This window comes from Phytophthora parasitica (genome assembly GCF_000247585.1).
Source record: "Phytophthora parasitica INRA-310 unplaced genomic scaffold supercont2.13, whole genome shotgun sequence".
Taxonomy (NCBI): Eukaryota; Oomycota; class Peronosporomycetes; order Peronosporales; family Peronosporaceae; genus Phytophthora; species Phytophthora nicotianae.
In genome coordinates this window covers 767,923-780,055 of record NW_008648999.1, presented here as the reverse complement: position 1 = coordinate 780,055, position 12,133 = coordinate 767,923, and the positions used below count along the sequence as shown (strand labels likewise).

General features: G+C 42.7%; 4 protein-coding genes across 4 annotated transcripts; all 4 read left to right on the top strand.

The window, feature by feature from the left end:
* Window positions 1–287: 287 nt before the first annotated feature.
* Window positions 288–1,278, top strand: PPTG_22215 (hypothetical protein; the record flags this gene model as incomplete). Its single annotated transcript, XM_008902386.1, has 3 exons — window positions 288–567; window positions 732–801; window positions 1,248–1,278. The coding sequence occupies 3 exons, from the start codon at window positions 288–290 to the stop codon at window positions 1,276–1,278; spliced, it is 381 nt and encodes a 126-aa protein (XP_008900634.1).
* A 1,523-nt stretch (window positions 1,279–2,801) lies between these two features.
* PPTG_07898 (hypothetical protein) lies at window positions 2,802–3,575 on the top strand (the record flags this gene model as incomplete). The annotated part of the gene is made up of 1 exon (XM_008902275.1): window positions 2,802–3,575. The coding sequence occupies one exon, from the start codon at window positions 2,802–2,804 to the stop codon at window positions 3,573–3,575; it is 774 nt and encodes a 257-aa protein (XP_008900523.1).
* PPTG_07897 (hypothetical protein) lies at window positions 3,576–5,506 on the top strand (the record flags this gene model as incomplete). The annotated part of the gene is made up of 4 exons (XM_008902274.1): window positions 3,576–3,639; window positions 3,723–4,584; window positions 4,648–4,801; window positions 4,863–5,506. The coding sequence occupies 4 exons, from the start codon at window positions 3,576–3,578 to the stop codon at window positions 5,235–5,237; spliced, it is 1,455 nt and encodes a 484-aa protein (XP_008900522.1). The 3' UTR covers window positions 5,238–5,506.
* A 1,616-nt stretch (window positions 5,507–7,122) lies between these two features.
* Window positions 7,123–7,780, top strand: PPTG_22214 (hypothetical protein; the record flags this gene model as incomplete). The annotated part of the gene is made up of 3 exons (XM_008902385.1): window positions 7,123–7,280; window positions 7,612–7,665; window positions 7,741–7,780. 3 exons carry the CDS (start codon window positions 7,123–7,125, stop codon window positions 7,778–7,780), a joined length of 252 nt encoding a protein of 83 aa, XP_008900633.1.
* Between the last annotated feature and the right edge of the window lie 4,353 nt (window positions 7,781–12,133).

Sequence of the window (12,133 nt, the reverse complement as noted above, 5' to 3'; positions counted from 1 at the left end):
CCGCATTGAGAGTGTTTAACGATTGGGAACCGTGTAAGTATCCTCCTAAGCTGACTGAGTCTCATATCAAATCTGTTGCTGGTGGGACAAATCCAGTTGAATATAACAAGGGGAAAGCAGAATATGAACCAAAGGAGATCAAGGAAAAGAAAGATGATGATCTTACTGTTCCTCGTTTTCTGAAGTTCCATATCTACTACGAAAAGGGAGAATTGCCGCCAATCTTCGGCTGTAAGAACACAGAAACGTATCTCGATGTTATCAATCTGAAGAAAGGAGTCGTCACAATGGAGAGACTATACAAGTTTAGCAAGAACAACATTGCTTACATCTTACAAGGCGGAAACGGATACTACTTGACTAAAAATCGGGATGCATTCGGAGAAATTGATTACGTGGTTGTCAAAGATATCAAACTGTTTGATATGATGTTCGGCATCAACAATGCGATTGAACTTGACGATGATGGGCAAATTAAGTTTGATAACACAGAACTTGATACCGATAGCATCATGCGTCTGCCATTACGTGATGTAATCTACCAGTATCGTGATGATATCACATACGGTAAGGTTGATTTTATGCCATACAATGCCAAGACAGGAGCTTGTGACAGTCAATTGAACAAATTCGATTGGAACTCGAACGAAGTCTTCAATAATTCAACGGATTCGTTCATACCTACGATCCTAACTTTGTTGTCGATGAAACTAAGTTCAACTGCTTCACAGAGCATATCAAGCACATCTGGGGTGGTGGTCGGGAAGATATCCTGAGCTACAATATGAAGTTATTTGCTTGGTACGTTCAGAGACCATACGAAAAGTCAGGGGCATGTGTTGGTCTTGAGGGGGAAGAAGGATGCGGAAAGAACACGATATACGAGATTCTCTTTAATCATGTAATGGGAAAGAAGGAGAGAAAAGGTATCGACCCCTACCGAATCAAAGACTGCAACAATATTATCATTGCGTCTAATAACTCGTACAGTGTGAAAGCGTCGAACCAAATGCGTCGATTTGTTTATTTGCTATACAAGTGTGATCATATTGGGCAAAAATCCTATTTCGATCAGATCCGCAACCGATTTAACAAAGCCGATGGCGGTATTCATCTCTACCATTATCTCATAAGCATCGACCTAGAAGGATTTCACCCACAGAAAGATGCACTAATGACTAAAGAAAAGCCTGACATGCAACAGTCAGCTATTGAAAAACTGATTCAATGGCTTTTTGAATGTGTAGCGAATGGAACCAGCAGCAATATTTTCAGTAACGCTCAGTTAAAGGATTCCCCCAGCACTTTGGAATTCGTACCAATTGATGATATGCTCACAGAATTCACCAAGTGGATGGTCGAGGAATCAAGAGACACATCATCATATACACGGGATCATTTCTCAAAGAGCCTGACTAAGATTCTTGGACCTAACTATAAGAAGCAAGTCAATCGAGTGCGTCGAAGAGGATACGACCTATCCGTTGATTCTCTCAGATAAATCATTATCAAACACACTCGACGAACTGACATATTCGATGACGAAAAGTAATCGATCATATTACAAAAAAAAAAATTATCAATCAGACGCTGAAGATGACGACTGTTCGGTGTTTGATTCTGGTTGTTCGGCCTTTACACGACCCCATCTATGCTTGTTTTCCTGTCAGTATCTTGATTTATACTAGTACGCTAATATCTTCTCTCGATTCTTCTCGTAATAGCGCTTTTGAACTTCACTAAGGGGCATGTTTGTGTGTCTGTATATTAGTAAGATTAATGGTCAAGATCAAGTCAAAAGAATTGGAGCTTAAGTTTCATGCTGAGCTTTAGTCCAATCGATGTGCTTTTCGATTTAAAGTGATATGTTCTGCCTCTATATTGGCATCGACCGCCGCACTCACACGTAACCTTCTCGACAAGCCGATCTTTACGAATCTCGTTGTATTGCTTGCATTTCCCATTAAGTGCTTCTTTATTGGCTTCCCAGTATCTTTTTACAGTCTCTCTTTGCTTGTGCTTCTTTAGTGGTGAAATAGAAAGCCCCTTATTCGAGCAAGTTTTCATGAATTTGTTGATCCATAGTGCTTCATAAGCAAATAACTGTGATCTATCGACAACTTCATACTGCTTGATTAATGTAATCTTAAGCTCATATGGACCATACTTCTGGAAATATGGATAGATAGCGATCGCAACGTTTGTTTTACCTTCATCCCAACGCTTAAATTGAGACCGATGCCCATTCATACGTTGCTCCAGTAATTTAAACGCAAATATCACTTTGACTACAAACGATTCTATATACGAATCCAATCATGTTTGCTCTTTTATATATATCTATATTATATATCAGGATCATCCAAGTCGAAAGCTTCCACCCTTAATTCGACGGCAAGTCAAGGCGGGTGGTGTCATTCCTACTCCGCTCACGCTTTTGACTCACTCACGCAATGGACCTGCTTCAGGACCAGCCGCAGTTGCAATACCATCCAGAAGTGATTGGTTTCCAGTGGATTAAGCTTATTTCCGCTACAAAAAAAGATGGAAACCGATACATAGGAAATTCCGGATGACTTCCACTACTAATACCATGTGATACAATCAGATGATGAGAACGCTCAATCTTAGCAAACCGGCCGGTGGTATCTTACTATAATTATTCGAAACAACAACTAGCAGTTGCTCGATGTAACCACCCACGCTTATTAATGACCCTCCCCACACACCACAAAAAACGACCCTCCTTACACATCACAGTTGTATTGGCCCACCACTATTATCGGAGTGCCTCTGTCCTGATGAGCGACGACGCTGTTGAGGCAACAGCAAGCGTGTCGGGAAAAGCTAGACCGATCTATGAGGAAATATCAACTCATGCATCTGAAGAGGACGCCATAACAGCTCTTCACTGTGTGGATTCATCTGAATACGAGTATCTTCGGGCTTACGGGAATCCTCCGAGGCGTGTCAGTTTGTATCACTGCATCTCGCATGCCTCCTGTGAGCGAAGGATCAGAATTGTCAAGCGTACAGACTTCTCTGCTGTAGGAGCGGTTGCTTCAACTGCTTTTGTTGTAGAGGAGCACGGAGAGCATGAGAGCAAAGTCACCCATCGCAAGCGCTCTGGGATAGACATGTCCTTGAAGCCAGAAGTCGATAGTATGCTGAGAGGAGGTGCGGGGCCCAAACGCATTCGACTGCTTTTGTTGAAAAAGTATAAGAAGGAGAAAGTGAAGCAGGCGAAGATCCCTGACGCGATAATGCTCAAAAACCGCAAGGCTTCGCTGAAAAAAAGCAGTAAAAATGCTTGGGAAATTTCGAATTTCACTGTCATGATGGAGTGGGCAAGTCCGCGGATGTGCACTGATCGTGACGTTTTCTTCGGTTGGATGGGAGGCTTTGATGTTCAGAACGACAAACGTACATTTGACGAAAAAGACTTGGAATTTCAGAATGACCTAATTATTCTGAATACGTTCGACCACACTTTCACCGACGAGGATGGAAAAGAAGCTACTTCGTTTGGTTTCATTTTTACGTCAAGGCGCATCTTTCGCAATGTGTACTACTAGATGGAGGCACAAAATACCGACGGAGTTGTCGGTTTGACCGACGGCACATATCGAATCGATTTCAGTATGTGTTTCTCTTTTTTTTTTTTACTTATTTGTAGCGTTTTATTTTATTTTTCTAACTTAACTTCTCCAAATATCTTGTAGATCGATGGACACTGGTCTGTTTCGCGACGGCTTGTGGTGTCTACAACAACCGTACCTACAGAAGATCCTTCGTACCGTGGGTGTACATGTTCGTACGAACCGAACACGAGTACGCTTACAAAACCATGTTCACAACCACGGTGGATTTCGCTGCAAAATACTTTGACTACACGTTGACATTGAAGTACGGAAGTCAAGACCACGCTACATACATCGCAAACGCCTACAAAGCGATTTGGCCGGGTATTGGCATTCTGAACTGCTACCCACATCTATCTCGTAAAGCGTATGAAAAATCCGGGTTGCTGCGAGATCCAACGTTCTATGGCAATCATGTTGATAAGAATATCCATGAGCTCGAATTAGCTCGTTCTCCTCAGCAGTTTCTCGCATTGGCTGAAGAATGTACGAAATTCTGGATCACTAAACATGAACAGGAATATGCATCGTGGCTCACTACTCAGTACCTTGGCGAACGCTGGGGGACATGGTTTTGCACGGTGGCAGCTCCTGGGGTGTTGCCTTCACAAAATCCAATCGAATCTCACCATCAATCCCTTAAAACTGTCTGCGTACCCTCCAAACACGCTGCTACATCCGTGGTTTGCAACGATACACTGCCTTCAGTGCTTTACCTCGACTGCGACAAACCTATCAAGAGCTTCAGTCACTTTGCTGAGGGGCCAATAATTGGGGAAATGGTTGTACACGCACGCATCTTCGTAACAGAAAAAAATGTGTTCAAGAAAATAGACCCTGACGATGAGCAGAAGATACAATCATTCGTCGTCAATACTTGCGAGTACGCTGTGCGATACAACAATGCAACAGGCCAGGTAGTCAACGCCACGCGTGCTGAACGGTAAAGACTGCGCTAAGTGTAACTTCTCGGTACTACTTTAATTAATGTGTTTTTTTTACTTAGGTATTTGGACTCGAAGTCAGGGAAATTACGAAAGGGATCCAGAGTTCCCGACTTTCAGCTGTACTACTTATCATTACACGAAGTACAAGTGCTACCACCGGTCTACACGTCTGCATTCCGCTTGGATCTGAATCCAATTATCCCTACAGAGCAGGTAATTGTGTACTTTTATTTTTTTTAAAGTGAATTCTGACATTGCTGATAATGTACCGCAGATTCGAGCCATTCGCTCGCGGTATCAATGTGACTGCAAAGGATTTTGGACGTCTGGATGGCTATGTAGCCACGTTCTTGCTGCTATGTCGCTAATGGAAGAGTATGACTTAAAGACAGCGGTACTCCATCTCCCTACCCGAAAGAAGAGTGGGGGACAACGCAAGGTTCGCAACGCACTACAGGAAGATGACATGGGCTACTTTGCAGTGTCGAAACTGGAGAAAGATCTTGTGAAAAAGCCGTCAATGCCCATAGGATGGAATATCACTATGCCAATGGAGTGCACAGGCGAGGGTGGTGCTATAACCAGACACAACGTACCGGGGCAGATTGAGGACTGGATAGATTGTGAAGGACCCAGAGGCGTCTTCTAGTGGACTGTTCGTTTTCGAACCGGACAAGAAATGCAATTTGAAGTTGGCCAGCTCGCAGCATTGATCAACGCAGAAGATCGCGATGGCCTAAACGTCACTGGCAAGCTCTTTCACGACTGACCACTGAGTCAGATGACGTGACATACCTCTTCTCACAATATGAAAGAGTCACATGGCATTACCAATTGACAGCACAAGGAAAACAGACTGCCCATTTCATTTGTAATCGCAATAAAAAGAACGCCAAGTATTGGAATGCATCTCACCTAGCCTATGGTTTGTTTTCATCCTTTTTTGTATAGCAAGTAAGCCGCACCCGTTTCCAGTTGGCTTCGAGGAAGCTGCCGATTTCTTAGCCGCCGATTTGATTCCATTCCACGCCGCTAAGACCAGATTGATGTGTTCGTAAAACTTCTCCATGAGACATCTGCAAAGTCGTTCCTTTTCCAGATTTACAAGCTTCTGGTAGTTTTCAGGATGAAAATAATGATGAAGGTCTTTATTCAATTGAGAATGAGTCAAATGAACAGGTTTGCCGTGTATAACCTTAAGAGCCTGGGCGTAGCTTAAATCGACGGAATTCCTTGTACATCTAAATTGAATATCTGGATTACTTATACAGTGTACAGAGCGAGAGACGAAAATGTCGAAGGTTAATAAATACGATTCACTCAGCTTAGATGAATTAAAAAATTATTACTCATGATATTCATTTAGGAAGTGAGTATGATAATTTGTCGGACACTACTGTAAATCTATACACCAGACACGAGAAGAATGTATTTTCAGCATCATACTATACCCAATTCAAGCGTATGATGATGAATCTCTCTTAGATTCACGTTTGAATGTAAGCAGTTTTGAAGTATCAAAATACTTTGGTTTCTTTTTTTCTGGTGCTCCTTTGCCATATGACTGACGCTGGTCTTCTGGAGCTGATTAGCTAGCATTTCGATGTTTGTTGATCCGTGATCACGTTTTGACGGTGCTATAGCTTTCAAGTGATCTACCTCAGCTGACCCATCTATTTCCATTGCCTGAGGCATAAATTGCCGTCTAATTCTCTTTCGTCGATGCATATTTATTTGAGTTTGTTGTATATAGACAGTGAATAAAATGTCATTTCCGATTTTGTTAAATCTCAATAATCAGGTAGTTACCCATCAGTTCCGATATCCATACTCACAGCCTATCGATTTCAGCCAGTATGAAATTGCCCTCGGATCCATATCCATTTCCTATTCGTGGAGAGCAGTTACAGCTTAGCGTCAAAACAACAGCTTTAAGATCATATGGCCAACGGCTTCGACGACAACTACAGACACAATTACGCTCTCAGATGGCACATATTCGGCAGCCGATATCAACAACTACCTTCAGTATTTTTGCATTCAGAACAATCTCTATTTGATCAATAATCCAACGGGTGCCTATTACTATTTCATATCTTGCGCTGAAAACCCATCAAGCTATGCCTTGTAATTCACGTTTCAACCAGTCAAGAATCTCACGGGCTTCACTGCTGCTAGTGGATTCCCACAATACCAGCCACTGCCTACACTCCTCAGATCCAAATTGATAATGCTGCGTTTGGAGCTTTTATTGGATTTACACCAGCTACATACCCCGCCGCTCAAACAACTAGCGTCTATTCGATCAATAGTAATTTGGTTCCGATGATTGACCCAACAGCCGCTGTTGTTGTCACTTGTTCAAATCTTTAAAATCCGATCGCGAACAACAGTCAAGTATTACACACATTTACTTCTGCTGGAGTTGAATATGGTGGATTAATCACAACGTCACAGGGACAGGGCTTAGCTTATACACCAATGTAGGGAACAAATTCAGAATTGATTTTGTCGTTTCTAGATCAAAATGTAACATGCCTGCAGACGTTTTGCACGAGCTGAAATCCGACGCTGAGTATGCGGACGAGAATGAACGAGAACGAGATCTACAGCGAGCAGTCGGCCCGATAACGAGGAGCCGCGCTAAGAAGATCGCACTGAGTGAAAACATGCGCGCAATGGGAGGAACGACGTGCGTCACACACACACCGAGCTGCGGCAGGTGCTCAACGGAGTAATTGGGACGATCGAAGAAGCCTTGGCTGGCTTCACTTCTCATTTGGACGAGCGGAGCACAAGTGGAGAGGATCTCACTTCTCTTTTGGTCGGACGGAACGCAGGCGACTCTGTGACTGTGCACCTGAACAAACTGAACGTACTGGACGACGACGCCGAGCGTTGCAACCCAGCTTCTGATACTGAAACGGAGGACGAGTAGTCTTCTGCTGCTGAACGAACGAACGAGCTGAACGACGTAGCTCTGTTGACGAACGGAGGTACGCTGAGCGACTGGTCTCTGTTAGTGTGACGGTGCTGCTAGAAGATCCTGAACTGGTACGGACGGCGACGACTGAGGTGTAAGGAAGCGGAGTTTGAGTGAGTCGTAGGACGGCAGCCGAGCTTCCGATCTTGCTGACGGTTGCGATGATTAGGACGGGCGCCCGAGGCGTAGAGGTCCGAGTGACTAAGTGAACACTGCCTATACTCGCTATTTGGACAAAGCAGAGGAGCATCGATGTAGTAGTTGGACGTAGACGGAATTGAACGAACGAACGATTGATAATAAAATAGGACGTGTAGCCGACTGGGCTCACGCTGGCGCGGGAGACTACGTTGGTCGACCGATAGCCATCGGACCTTAGATGTTTCAGCACTGATTCGAGACAAAACTCCAGTGTACGGGAGGAAAGACAACTAGAGTATATTACAAAAATATGATCCTGTTTGGTCTTATTTATAATAATTTGTGTATTTGTCTGCTGATTCGGCCAAAAAAAAAGAATAGCAGTGAATAAGCACTAAACTTATTAACTAACTTCTTTTTTTTTTACAGATCGCAAACGGATTCAATCGCGTTCTTGTATATCTTTCTATCAGTGATATCCATCATCATCGTGCTCATTTTTTCGGACGTTGTTCGTTTGTAGAGATCGATAAATGTTTTAATTGTGATGTCAGTGGGGAAGTCGCGACAGATGATACCAAGGTCTCTCTGCGTTAGATTCTTCCCAAGTATCACGTACTGAGAGTTGATTCGAATAGTCTTTGGAATACCAAAGTAGCTCTGCGAAATGTAAACCATTCACCATCCCAGCTTACGTCCTCGAATAAAGTATTGTCCAATTTGTGCTTGAGTCTTCTTTGGTTCTAACACGAGGTCATCGAATATGATCAACTTGCTCGTTTCGCTATCATATTCACTCATTGCTGAAACCACCCCTTCTTCAATGACTTGAACATTATCGATAGTGTCCTTGAGATGATCATAAACCGTTTCGTTGGTCTTTGTGCATATGACAATCTTTGTGAAACATTTACTTAGAAGGGCTATTATATACAGCACGGTGTTTGACTTCCCTGTCTCTCTCGGCGTTGCTACACACATGGCAGCTCGAAGTGCTTATTATGAGGAACTTCTTCAGCTTTGACTTCGGTATTGATTCGTAGAAAATTTGCATTGTATAGTGATCAAAAATGTCTCTCCTTCCAATTATTAATTCTCCTCTGTTCAATAGCTCTTACTTTAACGCATCTAGTGGATATCTTACTATAGCTATAGGCGATCAAAAATATTTGCGGCTTGGTGGTGTTGGAGCGTTGTCAGCATTGAGCGTTGCTGGTAAACTCGATTGCGGTTCGCTTACAATTGGTGGATCTGGGCTAGGTTTGAGTGGATTATCATATGTTTCAGGTATAACGCCCGGCAATGGAGCTGCCTCAACGGCTCTCGTTTTAGATTTGTTCAAAGTAACGGAATGTTTTTCTTTTGAGACAACGCATGGTCGTCGCTTGGGTTGGGAGAGTATGTTGGAACAAGAAGACGTGAGAACGATTGCGATGGTGTGATACCAGTGCCAGCAGTTGGAGTGCCATTAACGTTGGCTGTAATTGTAAGTGTGACCGCAGATACCGGGAGTGCAAGACCACCGGCCAAGGCAGTAGTTGTGATGTCACTGATTAAATTCCAAAGCACTGGGCAGGTGTTACCAAAATTCATATTGTTGCTCAAACTAGCAATAGTAGCAGGCGCAACGACACCGGCACTACCAGTTATAATCAAAAGTAGTAGATGAACTGTTGTAATTTAGGTAAATGAAACCGCGCCTATTCTTTTGCATTGGGTATTTCTTGAAATAGTCAGAGATATCCCACAACTTGATGCAAGCAAGATACTATGCGACGTAAAATGGCGAACCAGCAGAAACGGCACCAGCCGGAGCCGCATAGAAATACGGCTTGAAGATTTGCGCTACCTCCCATTACATCAAATGCAAGTTTGCCACTATGTTGATCGAGGGTGGTAAATAGAGATCGCTGCGCAGCACCTCCATTCGAGAAAGTGTTTGCAAACCAAACTCACAGACCCTATTTGTTGCTGTCATAGACTATCCAGTAGCAAGATTATCTGTGCTTCCTTGAATCGTTGGAGTAGTATAGTCATCAAGAACGAAATTGCTGGTCGGACCATGTTTGACAAATGAGTTATAATCCGTTTCAGTCAGAGCTATGAAAGTTGTATTCACATTCTCATGAACTTGATTCGTTTGCACAGTGGTCCCGTCAATACCAACCTGAACACTATCAATAAATTGCCATGCACCGGCCGTAGGCACCAGTTGGTCCACAGTGCATGCGGCAGTCGAAGGGACCAAACCGGTACCGCCATTTAGAATTTGAAGCTTAATTGGAAGCTCGATAACGACTTCTTCCCAATTTACAAATGCTGCTTGCGAAGAGATCGTTGAGAGATTGAATTGGATTTGGCCGGCATACTGACCGGTGTTCGTAGTGGAATCTTGGATGTAGGTCCATTTCTTATCGCGAAAGAGCGTCTCAGCCGGAGCTGGTCCGACGGAATGTTCGAACGCGGAAATATCAGAAGCGGAAGACATAGTTTATGCGGTTTGATAATGATTATATTATATGATCCGAAAGAATAGGGGTATCATGAGCGAAAAAAGAATTATTAAATTGTCTAGAATGCCGGACGACCAGCTAATAAAACTTGCTAACTTTCTTGGAGTCAAAGTAGATCAGATTGACTTCAAATAGTATCTGAATAGAGACAAAGCCTGCTGCATTCTGAACATGGGAACACCTCAGATCGGTGGGACGCATTGGTTGGCAGTCTCAAACAAAGACAAAGCTCACTTCGATCCTCTTGGCTTGCCAAAACCACGGGTGATCCCATAAGATTATTCTTACCGTGAGATATCAGAATCCGCGGTTCCGACGTTGCGGACAGTATAGCGTCCTGTGGCTTTACTATCTTCAGCACGGAAAACTCAATGATTTCTACAAGCTTTTCAAAGATCAACCTGGCGAATTTTGATAATGCTTTTATATAGACATGGATCTTACGAACTTAGATTATAAGATCATCGACGAATACGAGAATTATAACGAATACTTTGTGAAAGTATTTGGACATGGAGAAGGTGTTTGATTCCGTTTCATTTTGTATGATCCAGACCTCGATGTGTTTGTGTTGAGAGTGGATCAGGTGCTCTGCCGGGATCATCCATTAAAATATGGGCAGCTCATTATGGCAAATCCCGGCTTCTGCGAAGTTGAGATACAAATCTAACTATGTCTCTTTATGATATACACAGAGCCACGCAATGGATGTCGAGTATATTGACACACAGGATCCTGAACCAATTCACATCAGCAGTGATTACTACTCAATCGCTAAACCAAAGCCAAGAATAATAGATCAATCACGTATTACCCTGGAAGAATTTAATTGCATCATCAAAAATCTTTCTCCGGCCAAAGTTTGTATGGTAGAAATAGCTTCCCTCGCGCAATTGCAAGCCAAATACCAGTAGATGAACTCATTTTTTATGATGTCTGAGTACTACAATCCCGCAAGATTTACACATAAGCGCCTTATGTAAATGTGTCCATGTGTTAATTATTTTGTACTCATTATCGAAACAGGTTTTTTTTGCTATGTTTCGATACACTTAGATGTATCGAAACATAGCAAAAAAAAAAAAAACCCTGTTACTTAGATGTCGAGCTCATCGTTAGTGTCCGGTATTTGTCCGGCTTGCGTCCAACTTTTATGTCCATCTTTCTTTCATTAGAAGTAGCAATATCAACTCTAGATCAATCTATATATCTCAGTGTCCAGGTGTCTGTCTTTCTTTTAGTTTTATAAAGAATATTATAATAAGTAAAAGGCTATAAGACGGTAATATAAAAAAACATAAAATTTTTAAAGATTTGGATGTTTTTCAGCGTGATTTTTTTTTATTTTTTGGACGAAAATTGTCGTTATCGTTATGTACTGCAATAATTGTAAAAAAAAAAACTTTTTTATACAGAAAAACACGCTCTTCACATCTTAAATGGGAATGGAAAGAAATATTTCGAGAGATCTAGATTGGCTGGGATGGCATTCAGACGAAAAAAGCCATTAAAAATTTAATGGTTTTTTTCGTCTGAATGCCATCCAAGCATAAATTATTACGACCCAAAATTGGACTATTTTGAGTTGGGTTCCGAATAACTCAAATAACCCATTGGCTGGATGGCATTCAGGAGTTTTAAGCACTAAGTTATTAGGGTCCCTGGGAACTGGGTGGCATAACTTAATTGTCTACATGCGAGCAACAAGCAGAACCCGTGTGTGCGGCCTCAACAGCCAGGCCGGTTTTCTCTTTGAGCGCAAGCGCAGAACGCGTTGCGTCAACGCAGCTTTGGACGAGCCGGGGGTATCATGGGCACTTCGTTGAAGCGGTCTCGCGACCAAGACAGTGATAGCGACGAAGAAGCACAAAGGCATCCGTGGCGGCGACATGAACGCAGTGCAGCAAT